At 40.4% G+C, this 14,206-nt stretch overlaps 1 protein-coding gene across 3 annotated transcripts in view; it reads left to right on the top strand.

Moving 5' to 3' along the window:
* LOC124555249 (dihydropyrimidinase-like) overlaps positions 1–14,206 on the top strand; it is a 205,132-nt gene that overhangs the window by 170,274 nt on the left and 20,652 nt on the right. For 2 of the 3 annotated variants that reach the window (XM_047129112.1, XM_047129114.1), the window contains exon 8: positions 2,131–2,378. The exons of the other annotated variant lie outside the window; for it this stretch is intronic. In XM_047129112.1, the coding sequence (XP_046985068.1) occupies positions 2,131–2,378 (248 nt within the window). The remainder of the gene's footprint in view (positions 1–2,130; positions 2,379–14,206) is intronic. 3 annotated transcript variants of the gene reach the window in all.

Raw genomic sequence — 14,206 nt, forward strand, 5'->3', positions numbered from 1 at the left:
ATGCTTCTGTATTGTGCTGCTGAAGCAATAAATGGCATCTATTGGATCCGTTAGCGTATTTTGTCTTTACTAATCTGCTGCAAATGTTCTTGGATGGTCATCCAAGGTCAGTTAAGTGTGTTTGACAGTTAAATTGTCTGGCACAGATTCACTTCCACTTCCACCCTTAAAATGTAGTTGGCTAAATTTGTTGGTCTCCCTGATTTACATGAGTGAAAAACATGAAAATTACCCACTTTGAACTTAGAAAGCCAACTTTGGCATTTACAAACATCTAACGCACTTGAATAAATATCACAAATGTTTTTGATAGCAACTGTTGTGTAACTACCCTTGTAAAATAAAAAAAAAAAAAAATATGATGCTGGACGTGTACCTCTTATCATATTTCACCAGAAACTGAAAAAAAGGGAAAAAGATTTATTTATGAGTAAACAAATTGCTCTAATGTTAAAAAGTCTTTGCTGTGACTTTGAAGTATACAGATGAGCCGATAAATTACAAATAATTGTCTACATACACAGAAATGGCATAACTTTCTGGTCCCCCTAATATAGCTTTTATATGTTGATGTATATCATCTCTCTTTATTGTTATTGCTTATTAGTAGATACGATGAATAAATGACTGACTGTGAGGAGTCAGAAACTACTCCCCAACATGCACAGGATAGGAAAATATAGAATGTTGTGTTGGTATTATCTCAGAACATATAGAACGTGAAGTAGCATCAAAGCAGTAGCATTAAATTAATCAGTTTTAAATTTATTAACTTTTGATCTGGGAGATGTGCATGTCCACCGAATTCATGTGTTGCTAGAAAAGACCCGCAGCAATTTTTGGGCTGATCAAAATACTTCAGTACAGTTCAGCTTATCTTTCCTAATTAATATTGACACTAAGCTAATACTGACAGAAAGAATGTGATCAGGTTCCTCCTAGTCATCATCTAAAGTTATGTCTGTGTTGTAATTCCAGCAGTTGATTGACCCTACAGTCTTACAGCCAGATGGCTGTAGTAATTAACTGAATGATTTTAAGGAGGATTTCTGTATTTCTAAATTTATGTATTTATTCATAAGAATATGTATCTCAGCTATAAATGCTTGTTTTGTAAGTGCTGTACTTCTCTTCACTGAATACTATTGCTGTCCAGTTACTTCTAGGTATAATAGGAACACAATTTCTAACAGTCCTGTTGGGGCCAATGCATGTGTATCAGTGTAAATGACAAACACTCTTCAGCTGTTGTGCATGTGCTGCAACAATAATACGACCAAAGTCACTTACTCACAAATAGGGAAGAATATAACAATGGGCTGCTTTATTAAATTAGTTTCTACTTCAAATAGAAAATTATTCTCAAATTTATTTCGTTCTTACGCTTCTGTAATTACTGCTTGTTTAACATGTTTCTAATCGGGAATTGGCGTCTCTTTCCACACTATTGTGGATTTATTTATTTATTTATTTATGTGTAGTTAAATTGCTTTAAAAATCAGTTTTGTTCTTGTATCACAAATCTAGCATTTTGCATTTCTTTTAATCACACTGAAGATAGAAGTTTCAGCCTTTAATCTGTGCATGTATAGTAAAGATCAATTTAAAGAAATTATTCAGCATTTTGTGTATACTTGAAATGACTAAACATACATCATATTTGATGCTCTCAACTTAAAATTAGACATTTGAATCATCTTAACTCTTCCTTGTTGAATCACATTCAAACAGGCAGGCTCATACTGCCACATTCTGGTCTGTGACTTTTCCAATTTTCCTTCTTCAACTCTCATGTGTTCATTTTAATGCATTTTCCCATCTACTCAAACCACACTCACTTCTGTGCAGACTGAGATTATCTGAATTAGTTGCCAATACTCAATACTCATGCTTTGACATTGTCCTTTTTCCCAAATTTTCTTTTACCTGTCTTTGATTATACTCTGAGACAAGATGTACGCTAGGATTTTCCTTGGTTTCACAGTAGTATGTCGTTACTTACAAGGCACATTAGCCTAGAAGGCATGGTGGTTTATTATAAACTTCCAGTAGTAACATTCTGACTCCTCATACTGTCATAAGGTAGAATTTAATTTTTATGTTATGCATGCATCACGCATTCCTTTGTAGGTGAATTGTCCCCTGTACGTAGTGCACGTAATGAGTAAGCCAGCAGCAGACGTGCTGGTGCAGGCACGCAATGTCTCTTCTGCTTCTGGGCAGAGCCCAGTATTTGGGGAGACACTGGTGGCTGCCCTTGCATCTGATGGCAAGCAGTACCGCCACACGTGCTGGTATCACGCTGCTGCACATGTTGTTAGTCCTCCCCTTTCTCCTGACGCTGACACCAAGAACCATCTCCTTCGTCTTCTGGCTGAGTAAGTATAGTGAAGGATGCAGGGCTTTACCTTGTAAAAGGCTCACTGTTGGTGATGGTCCTGTTTGTATGCATATTTAAGAGTAGTTGCATTCAGTAGACTTAAACCAAATTGATACAATGATTTTTGTAGATGTACTATGAACAATTTTCTAAGGCTGAAAATGTATATAGCGTGGTGTGAAATTGTTTAGCACCATCTGTTAAATCTACTGTCTTAGTGTGTGAGTATTGATGATGTGATGCACATCTTGCAACAGTGACGCACACACTGTAGACAAAGCAGAACTGCCTTGCCAGTTTTTGAAAACTAAAATTAGTGTGGTATAGAAATGACACACTATCTCTACTTCTTCTCGCTTCTTCTGTTGTTTCGATGATAGTTCTTTTACTAACAGTTTTTCCTTATACTTTTCCTACTTGTTTCACTTTCCTCTCATTTCTATACTTCAGGAGAGGTCTGGTTTCCATAATTCTTTTGAAAACATCACTCTTAAATTTCCCCTCTCCCATTTGTAACTTCACTCCAAAAACTGAGCAATTTGTAACTCTCTCTTTTAGTTAATTCCCTGTTGCTCTTGTCACTAATCCCTGTATTATTCTAAATAACTCCCTTCCGTATTCTATCTTGTTCTTCTGGTACAGCTTTCATCATAGAACACTGTATCCATATGTCAAATCCTTGTCACCAGCTATGCACACATACTAGCTATGCGCACATACGCAGAAGCACACAGCTGGGAGTTCCCTCACTTGGTATCATGTGGCGTCCACTCGCCGAATGTGGGACAACTAACCGTGTGGCTGGGGCCACACTGCTAAGAAAACATACTCTACACAGCTTCATCACAATTTAGCAGCAGTGATGCACCCAGCAAGCTTTTGAATGCATTAAGAATTAGACTTTCTTTTTAGTGTCAATTTTCCGTTTTCTATGGAGAAAATATGTGCTGTACACCTGAGATTCACTAAGTGTTACAACAGTGACTGACTGTGATCATTTATAACAAAAATTAAAGTGATAATTGAACATTTAATGTTATTGACAGTCATTGTTTAGCTGTGGATCTGTAAATTTGCGTGAAAGAATACCTGATGAAATAATGCTTGCTTTGTCTGCTGCTAAAATAGCAGTGACATCGAGACATGTTTTGGACAGAACAAATTAAAAAGATTTATGTTGAGAAACGTGATAAGACTATAATTGTGAGCAGTGTAATAAAGAAGAAAAACTTCAGTTCAGGTATACCATAGGTTTATGTGAGTAAATTGAGCAAATGCACAAATAAGACTTGTTACAGTTGATAACATGAACTGCAATGAATGGAAAGAGAGGGAACTGTAAAGTGTAGCGGTAAGCAAAGATATGCATTATTCCAATAAACTTCTGTGTGGGTACTTATTCAGATAAGTAGGTCATTCAGACAAATTTATTCACCAATAAATTATTTGTAACTTCAATAACAAATAACTTATTATGTGACTATTGTTTCTTTGTTTACTACTTGTACAAAATTCTGTAACTAATATTTGGTCCCTTGCCTTAGTGCTGTTTCTATTTTATATATAACTTGTTATCAATTTATGCAGAAATGTGCCTTAATGACTCAGTGGCTTAATTTCCAGACTACAAAACTAAAGATTTGGCGTTCGATCCCCAGTTGGTCCTAAAATTTTCTGTTACTTATCACTTTTTTCACCTATACTGATGACAATAATGTGAAATCAACCTGCACTGTAATTTGGAGTACATGTTGAAATGTAGAGCCCCGTTCATGGCTCTATAAGTCAGTTAAGAGATGGGAGGAAGTCAAGGGCACACCACCGTACCTCATAAAGCAGTGAAGTGTTGAAACCAACCTTAGAGTTGAGCACAGCTTTATTTGATTCATGGAATAACAAATAAAACATAAAAATACTCATAGGCGGAAGGCCTCAGCAGTTGCACTACAAACACGGTCCCATTAAACTGTACCTGCCAGTACTTCTCCCCCTCCCCCTGCTAACATTTGCAAGTACTCTACGTAAGCAGCAAGAATGTAGATGACAAAAAACTTTTACTCTTAAATGCCTTCCTTACGTTGCTAACACTATCAGTTTATCTTCTGGATATTATTATGCAAGTTGTTAGTGTCGTAATGCTACCTGCTGATTGAACCCAGCAATAACTTGGTGATTGCAAATGATGACCATCTTCAGACTTTTAACCTAACGTCTCCTGAAATGTTTATGGAATGATGCTAAACATCCAGCATCATCCATAAGTGTTTTAGGATTAACTCTGAGTAAGCTAGCCATTAGAATATAGAACAGGATGTTCGATCTGCCCTGCATCTATTCAGTTATATAGAGCTTTGAGATTCATAAAGTCAGAAGAGACGCTGGGTTTGAGTACATAAAAGTTCATAATATTGCATCACACAGACAATTTTTGTATTGCAAAAGCGTCAAGAGACGATTGGAAAATGTTTTTCGCCTTTCTGCTCCAGTTGCAATTATTGCAGCAGTGTCTTGCCCATGAGTCCACCTGTATTGCTGTCCATGACCGAGGGAGGCTTAACAAACTACAAATACATAATAGCCACAGAAATGTCAAAGAAATCCAGTTGTGAGTTTCAAATGGTACATGACATAAATAGATTTTATTTGAAATGTGATTTGACAAGTGAAGCTAGCGTGAATTGTAATGAATTATTTGCTAAAAACTACAGTGGGATTGGCAATTTATCACTGTTTGCTGAAGAAGATTGTGAGTTGCAAGTTGTGTTTTGTTATCATGAAATAAAGACGAATTTGGGGCGTATAATGCTCCATATCGCCTTTGCACATGTAGAACGTATTTTCTTTAGTGCCACACTGGCAAATCTTCGAAAATCAAATAGTTTCTGATGAGATGTTTGGGGAAAAAGAAAGAGTTGTTCTGAAGACTGATGTAAAAGGAACAAAAAGGACCTTCATTTAATAAATGACAAGGAATTGAGGAATAAATGGTATTTGATTTCAAATTTATCTGTTATTCTTAACACTTTTTATTCACAGATGATGTAGTATTTTTATACATGTAAGTCAATAATGTTTTGAGTTATATTTGAGTCACAGATAGGCACAACAAAGACTCAGTTATAGCTTTCGGCTATTAAGGCCTTCATCAACAATAGACACACACATGTACTCACACTCACGCAAATACAACTCACACACACGACTGCTGTCCCAGGCAACTGAAACCACACTGTGTGCAGCAGCACCAGATCATGACGGGAGTGGTGACCGGGTGGCGGTAAGGAGGAAGCTGGGATAGAGAGGGGAGGGATAGTATGGTGGGGATGGCAGACAGTGAAGTGCTGCAAGTTAGATGGCGGGCAGGGGAGAGGTGGGGAGAGGTGGGGAGGAGGGGGGGGGGGGAAGTAGCAGAAAAGGAGAGAAATAAATAAAAAGACTGGCTGTGGTGGTAGAATGACAGCTATGCAGTGCTGGGATGGGAACAGGAAGAGGCTGGATGGGTGAGGACAGTAACTAACGAAGGCTGAGGCCAGGAGGGTTATGGGAATGTAGGATGTATTGCAGGGAAAGTTCCCAACTGGGAAATTCAGAAAAGCTGGTGGTGGTGCGAATGGTCTATATGGCACAGGCTATGAAACATGTCATTGACATGAAGGATATCGTGTTTGGCAGCGTGTTCAGCAACGAGGTGGTCCAGCCCTCCATTTAACTTGTAGCACTTCACTGACAGTCAAACCCCACCATACTATCCCTACCCCTCCCTGCCCCAGCCTCCTCCTTACCCCCCCCCCCCCCCCCCCCCACACCAACTCACCACTCCCACCGTGCACTGGTGCTGCTGCACACAGTGTGGTTTCAGTTGCCTGGGACTGCAGTCATGTGTGTGAGTTGTATTTGCATGAGTGTGAGTGCGTGTGCGTACGTGTTTGTATTGACGAAGGTCTTAATGGCCGGAAGCTATAATTGTGTGAGATTTTTTGTTGTGCCTATCTGTGACCCAGCATCTTCGCTGTATGATGAGTAGCAACTTTCATTTTCATAATATTGTTACAGTCAATCCTGGATTTTCCATTATTTGATATGATTTATTTTTGTTATTCATCATTAATGTATGTCTGTATTTGTTTTTCATCGTTTGCGTAAATTTCACGTAACTCTGGGGGTAGGTGAAGTGCATCACACATGAACGAACTGCAGATTCCAAGCATATGTGCAAGTGAGTGGAGGTGCACGAAACCTGTCTGGCTGTGAACAAATGCATGTGCTGTTGTGTCGGCCCAGTAGCTTGTGTATGTGACCTCATGCTTCTGGCATTAGCATTGGTAATCTTTGGAAACTTCCGCCACCATTTGCAAAGCATATTACTGCTCTCACGTGAGCCATGTGGATAGGTCATGTGCTTGCAGGGCTTTATTCCATCAGCATTAAGCATGCTTACTGACGGAAAGAGTTTGTCTTTGCCCCCCATATTCCCCTCTAGTGTTTTACATGAAGGCAACACTTTTCCATTTGAGCTGTAATATTCATTACAACCTCCTCTTAGTCCCATCATAAACACAACTAGTTGCAGCTTCTGGAGCATTATTACAATTATAATCAGTACTGCTGTACATATAATGAAACAACACACACGACATAGCAAATGAAAATGGCCTATGGTCACTGTATATCATAATCAATGAATCATTCCCAAATGTAGCAAAAAATTTTGGACCAAAGTTGCAGTAGAAATTCTTTTGCACACAATCTCAACACCAGTTAAAACAGAGGAAATTATAAGCTTGACAAGTTAGTTAAAATATCCTAATTCTGCTCAGCAACATTGTGAACATATTAAAGAACTGGAATCTTGTCCACATTTGTTCAGTCATGCAAATGACTAATGGCATATTTAAAGAGGTTGGTGGAAGAAAATACTAACCCTCAGTGTATTTTGAGGTATTGCATGTTATATATTCAGTTAAATGTAAAGACAAGAATAAAAAGAGTCTTGTTTTATTCATTTTATGTGGTTAGAAGCATTTTCTCAGAGTACATATGGAACTGCTCATTACCAGTATGTGATGCATTCAAAGTGAAAGTGATTAGACTAATCCTTACTAAATTGAGAGTCTAATCCTTACTAAATTGAGAGTTAGCACTCTCTTTTGCTAAACCCTTCATTTCCTCGCTCTAATTATGTGTAGGTTTGTAAAAAGGCTGTGCCAGTAAGTGTCGCTTAAACTCTGTAATTTTTAAGTGAAGCACTTACTCGATATCTTCAGGCTATGGCGCAACAGTTAACGGAAGACTTTCAATGGTTAAGTATAATGATGTCATTTGATGCTGTTGGAACTGTGCTATTCAAGAGTGTTAATATTTTACAAGTACTGAAATGGAAGATACTTGGAAGCAAAGTTTCTGTAACATTGTAGCAGCTTAAATTTGAATAATAAATGTTGAACACAGTCTGATGTTACCAATTATTAAGAGCAACAAATTTTTAGGGCAATTTGTATTTACAATATTTGCACTAATTTTGTTTCATGAAACAAAATTAATCGTGGACTGTTGAAAGAACTGTTATGTCGTACTGTATTCATTGTCATAAGCAGTGCAGATGTGTTTAAAATGAGTCCTGTAGCTTACCTTCTGTCGGCGGCCTTGTCGTGATGGTAACACCATTTCCCTCGGTCCACAGAAGTGCTGTTGGGCTAGGCTAGCACTTCAGTGGGTGACTGTCCGGGCTGCTGAGCACTGTTGGCAGGCGGGGTGTACTCAGCCCTGGGCAGGTGAATTAAGGAGCTATTTGATTGAGTAGTGGCTCTGGTCATGAAAACTGACAGTGGCCAGGAGAACAGTGTGCGTACCACTCACCCCTCCATATCCGCATCCAGTGACACCTATAGGCTGAGGATGACATGGCGGTTGGTCGGTACTGTTGGGTCTTCCCCAAACTTGTTCAGACCGAGTTAAGTTTTAGTTTTTAGCTTGCCTCCTAGTCTAGAAGAATACAAGTAAATCTAGCCAAGGGATACACTTAGATTTTGATTGGCTTTGGATACGTTATAGAGTAGTCCAAAAGAAGAGATACGTATTTTTTAGATGTGCTCACATGGCTGTTATGGGGTAAAACACCCCACTGAAAAAAAAATGCATTCAACTGTTTTTTGGCCCAAACAATCCTGCAGTTCCTTGTTATTGTAGAGATTTACAGTAATATTAAAACAAGAATGTACAAACAATTTCAAATATAACATAATTAAATCTGAAAATGCTACAACTTGAAAACAAAATATGCCAAATGTTAAAATAAAACACATTTACAACAAAAGATATTTTATATTTCATAAAATTAAAAGAAAAAATAAATCTCGAACAATATATGTAGCTTATACATTTTGAATATATTTATCTTGGTAAGACTTATTAAACAACCCAACATGACTATTGACACTGATGCAAACACACATCAGGCACTCATACAGCGATGTAGAGATGTTTCTAGCTTATTTCTGACAATCGTTGGAATACCAGTTCATCATATATTATCGAATTTGGTAGTAACAATGCTATATGTTTTGCTGTTAGTCATAAGTCGAAATGGAAAAACAAAATAGTGGCGGGAGGGAGTTAGGAGATTTCGAAAAAGACTTTTTCAGCAGATCTCAGTTTACCTTTATAACATACTTCAACAACCATAGAACTTTTATTTGAAGTTCTTTTAATATTTGTTACCATTTCATTGAGGTTGTTTCGTTACCTGTTACCGTTTCATAGGTATTGATTCAGAAATATCAAACTCAGTCTTTTTCAAGGGGGTGTTTCATCCCCTTTACCGCCGTAAGGGCATGTAGGAAAAAGTCTCTTCCTTATTTTCCTCTACACTGCAACATACTCAAAGCTGATTAAAATCAAAGTGTGTGCCTTGTATAGGTTTGCTTGTTAGTGAATCGCTACTGCCAACTTATGGGGAAATACACTCCTGGAAATTGAAATAAGAACACCGTGAATTCATTGTCCCAGGAAGGGGAAACTTTATTGACACATTCCTGGGGTCAGATACATCACATGATCACACTGACAGAACCACAGGCACATACACACAGGCAACAGAGCATGCACAATGTCGGCACTAGTACAGTGTATATCCACTTTTCGCAGCAATTCAGGCTGCTATTCTCCCATGGAGACGATCGTAGAGATGCTGGATGTAGTCCTGTGGAACGGCTTGCCATGCCATTTCCACCTGGCGCCTCAGTTGGACCAGCGTTCGTGCTGGACGTGCAGACCGCGTGAGACGACGCTTCATCCAGTCCTAAACATGCTCAATGGGGGACAGATCCGGAGATCTTGCTGGCCAGGGTAGTTGACTTACACCTTCTAGAGCACGTTGGGTGGCACGGGATACATGCGGACGTGCATTGTCCTGTTGGAACAGCAAGTTCCCTTGCCGGTCTAGGAATGGTAGAACGATGGGTTCGATGATGGTTTGGATGTACCGTGCACTATTCAGTGTCCCCTCGACGATCACCAGTGGTGCACGGCCAGTGTAGGAGATCGCTCCCCACACCATGATGCCGGGTGTTGGCCCTGTGTGCCTCGGTCGTATGCAGTCCTGATTGTGGCGCTCACCTGCATGGCGCCAAACATGCATACGACCATCATTGGCACCAAGGCAGAAGCGACTCTCATCGCCGAAGACGACACGTCTCCATTCGTCCCTCCATTCACGCCTGTCGCGACACCACTGGAGGCGGGCTGCACGATGTTGGGGCGTGAGCGGAAGACGGCCTAACGGTGTGCGGGACCGTAGCCCAGCTTCATGGAGACGGTTGCGAATGGTCCTCGCCGATACCCCAGGAGCAACAGTGTCCCTAATTTGCTGGGAAGTGGCGGTGCGGTCCCCTACGGCACTGCGTAGGATCCTACGGTCTTGGCGTGCGTCGCTGCGGTCCGGTCCCAGGTCGACGGGCACGTGCACCTTCCGCCGACCACTGGCGACAACATCGATGTACTGTGGAGACCTCACGCCCCACGTGTTGAGCAATTTGGCGGTACGTCCACCCGGCCTCCCGCATGCCCACTATACGCCCTCGCTCAAAGTCCGTCAACTGCACATACGGTTCACGTCCACACTGTCGCGGCATGCTACCAGTGTTAAAGACTGCGATGGAGCTCCGTATGCCACGGCAAACTGGCTGACACTGACGGCGGCAGTGCACAAATGCTGCGCAGCTAGCGCCATTCGACGGCCAACACCGCGGTTCCTGGTGTGTCCGCTGTGCCGTGCGTGTGATCATTGCTTGTACAGCCCTCTCGCAGTGTCCGGAGCAAGTATGGTGGATCTGACACACCGGTGTCAATGTGTTCTTCTTTCCATTTCCAGGAGTGTAGCTACAGGTGATAGCAATAGTTTACAGATAGTCTGTACATTCCGATTCCTAATTGAGTGATGTAAGTGGGAAGAAGAGTGTTGTCCACAGTGACATATATTGGGCCATGCGATCTGATGAAATCATGGGATACGTGCCACATTTTCCATGTGGTTGTGACACAAAATACAGCTATGTCCTCAATGTTGATTTGATACTGGGCCACTGAAACTAGTACAGACATGAACTCTGAGCTTTTGCTGATGCGACTGATGCAGACAGTTGTGTGCTATAGGCCAGACTGGTGTCTTGCATGCCATTGCATCAAATTCCAATAGTCCAGAAATGGCAAACATTTCATATTACCGTGGTCATGTAGTGTTAGAAAGAGACTTGGTTCAACCTATTCTGCAGGGCAGTTATAGTTAAACGTTTGCTACGTGAGCAAGTATAGATAGGAAACAGTTTACTGTATTGGTACGCAATGTAATAGGAATTACGTTCAGACTGTGCACTGCAGGATTTTCATTGCTAGTGTCATGGCTTGTTGTTAGGGACTGGTACTGGTATGGCAATCAGTGTGAATTACATTTGCAGATGGTCAACATGGGTCAGGACTTCACTTGTACAACTGTTGTCAAGACAGCTGAACATTTCAGTCCTGCGTTGAAAAAATGTTGCAAGCAGTTTTGAAATGGTATCTCTAGTGTGGTTCCAGGCCATTGTGGATGCAGATTGTCATCACATAGAGCAACGTTTGTAATCTGGAATGTAAACGTGATACCCAATCAGCAAATGTTACCTACTCGTGGAAATTTAACTTTTTCTTTCAATGGTTTATTCATTATTCCTCTTCCAGATGTCCTTACAAATGTTTTTACAAAGTTTCATTGTCCTGCGATCACTCATTTTTCGTGGGGACCTTCTCAGATAATGAAAGTTTAATTAGGACCGTCCTATAAAGTGATGGCACACACAGGTGTCAAGTGCTACTGTGGTAACTAAAGTCTGGATGCCTGTTATGTTGCAGGGTAGAAGAAGCTTATGCCAAGTGTGATCATTTAGAGTGATATTGGATACAATGTGCAGTCATGCCTTCTTTATGTTGAGGACAAACAGACCAACAACCACTACACTGGGTCACCTTAGAGCCTTCAGGCAACTCCACATACCATATTTTAGTAGGATTATGTCCATCAATGTGTGAGCTTCTTCGAAGAAGATATTGTTGCTTCCCTGATTTTAGTGTTCGCCGTACATGTTGCTACACATTGTAAGGTGGATTGCAGAATGTATTTGGGGTATGACTGATCAGCAGTTCTTCAGCAACCATTGCTCATGCTTTATGGACTACAGACTAAACTGCATGGTGGGTTGTTTACCAAGAAAGTACCCAGGTCACCTTTTATTACACACCGAAACATTTAAAGACTGATGCAGCATGCAGGAGCTTCACACCATATCTGCCAGATTTTGTACACAATACTATAATCTTAAAAATTGTGAATTGTCATGTACCTAATCTGTGTTGCAGAACTAATTTCAATTACATGGTTATTACCTGACTTGCAATTTTCACAAATGTTTGTGTGTATTCGCTGGTAGGTAGGGGCAGTGGCCATTGTTAAAATTTCTCCAGATGCTCATCCAATCTACAACCTTTTCCATGCATAGAGCATTAATCTGCTAGAATATTCCATCATGTTAAGGGTGTGTGAACAACTTGAAATGATAAAACTTCATTTATTTAACATAATTGTTGGTCTGGTTAATGCAGCAATAAAACATTTTATAAGCATTCTGAAAGTAACAAGCAGCTATAAACAATTTATATATATGCAGGAAGTAACAGGCCATACAATTTCTCATTTACAAATGGGACTGTGACATCCTAGGTTACATTTGGTACTTGCATTTGACAGTTGGCTCAAAGTGGCAAGATACTTTGACTCGTGTCTTGTGGTCTTTCCTTCCTTTTCAGTTTTGTGTTATATGTCTCATCTGTTTTATTCTCACACTTGTGGCACTATTTTATTAGGGACAAGGGACTGATGACCTTGTAGTTTGGTCCCTTTACCCCTCTTTTAAACAAACCAAACAACCTTGACTCATATATATACAAAGATGATGTAACTTACCAAACGAAAGCGTTGGTATGTTGATAGACACACTAACACACACAAACACACACAAACACACACACAAAATTCAAGCTTTCGCAACCCACGGTTGCTTCATCAGGAAAGAGGGAAGGAGAGGGAAAGACGAAAGGATGTGGGTGTTAAGGGAGAGGGTAAGGAGTCATTCCAGTCCCGGGAGCGGAAAGACTTACCTTAGGAGGTAAAAAGGTACAGGTATACACTCGCACGCGTGCACATATACACACATATCCATCAGCACATATACAGACACAAGCAGACATATGTAAAGGCAAAGAGTTTGGGCAGCGATGTCAGTCGAGGCGGAAGTACAGAGGCAAAGATGTTGTTGAATGACAGGTGAGGTATGAGTGGCAGCAACTTGAAATTAGTGGAGGTTGAGGCCTGGTGGGTAGTGGGAAGAGAGGATATATTGAAGGGCAAGTTCCCATCTCCGGAGTTCTGATAGGGTGGTGTTAGTGGGAAGTATCTAGATAACCTGGACGGTGTAACACTGTGCCAAGATGTGCTGGCCGTGCACCAAGGCGTGTTTAGCCACAGGGTGATCCTCATTACCAACAAACACTGTCTGCCTGTGTCCGTTCATGCGAATGGACAGTTTGTTGCTGGTCATTCCCATATAGAAAGCTTAACAGTGTAGGCGGGTCAGTTGGTAAACCACGTGGGTGCTTTCACACGTGGCTCTGCCTTTGATCGTGTACATCTTCTGGCTATGGCAGTGCCATTTCACTGCAACTGTCAAGTGATGTTGCTGTTGTCACTTTACCACCTTTCACCGTGCCTGATGGATGTGTCCCTAGAGTTGGGTTGTGAATGATTTGCCTGTTTCCCCAGGAAAAGGATCTGGCGTTCTAAAAGCATAAGGTAATCAGGGATTATGTTAAGCTGTTGTGACAGAATATCTGTATTTTGTTTGTTCTCATTGTTTAAGCCATTCTATCTTTTATTACTTTCTTGCTTTTGTTTTTTGTTTTTATTCAATTTTAAAATGCAAAATACATAATGCATAAATATAGTTAGCATAAAATTAGTGAAATTTGTCTGAAATGGAATTTTGATTAAAATGAAACATGGGGTAGGTATTAAATAGTATATTTCTCAAAAACGAAGTAGTCTTGCATAATAGTGGTAGTTAGTAATGATTTTTATTGTGGCATAAACCCATCAACTATCTGCTGCACTTTAAATTTTTGTTGCATTGCACTAGGGTTTTTCCTTTTGAGGAGTATTTCTGGACAGTAGCTTAATAGTAGGGTATGCTTGTAGTCTTGCAGTAGTGTCCCAGTGCTTCTCTTTCATGTTTCGTTGAGCTA

Source organism: Schistocerca americana, chromosome X (assembly GCF_021461395.2).
Source record: "Schistocerca americana isolate TAMUIC-IGC-003095 chromosome X, iqSchAmer2.1, whole genome shotgun sequence".
Lineage (NCBI taxonomy): Eukaryota > Metazoa > Arthropoda > Insecta > Orthoptera > Acrididae > Schistocerca > Schistocerca americana.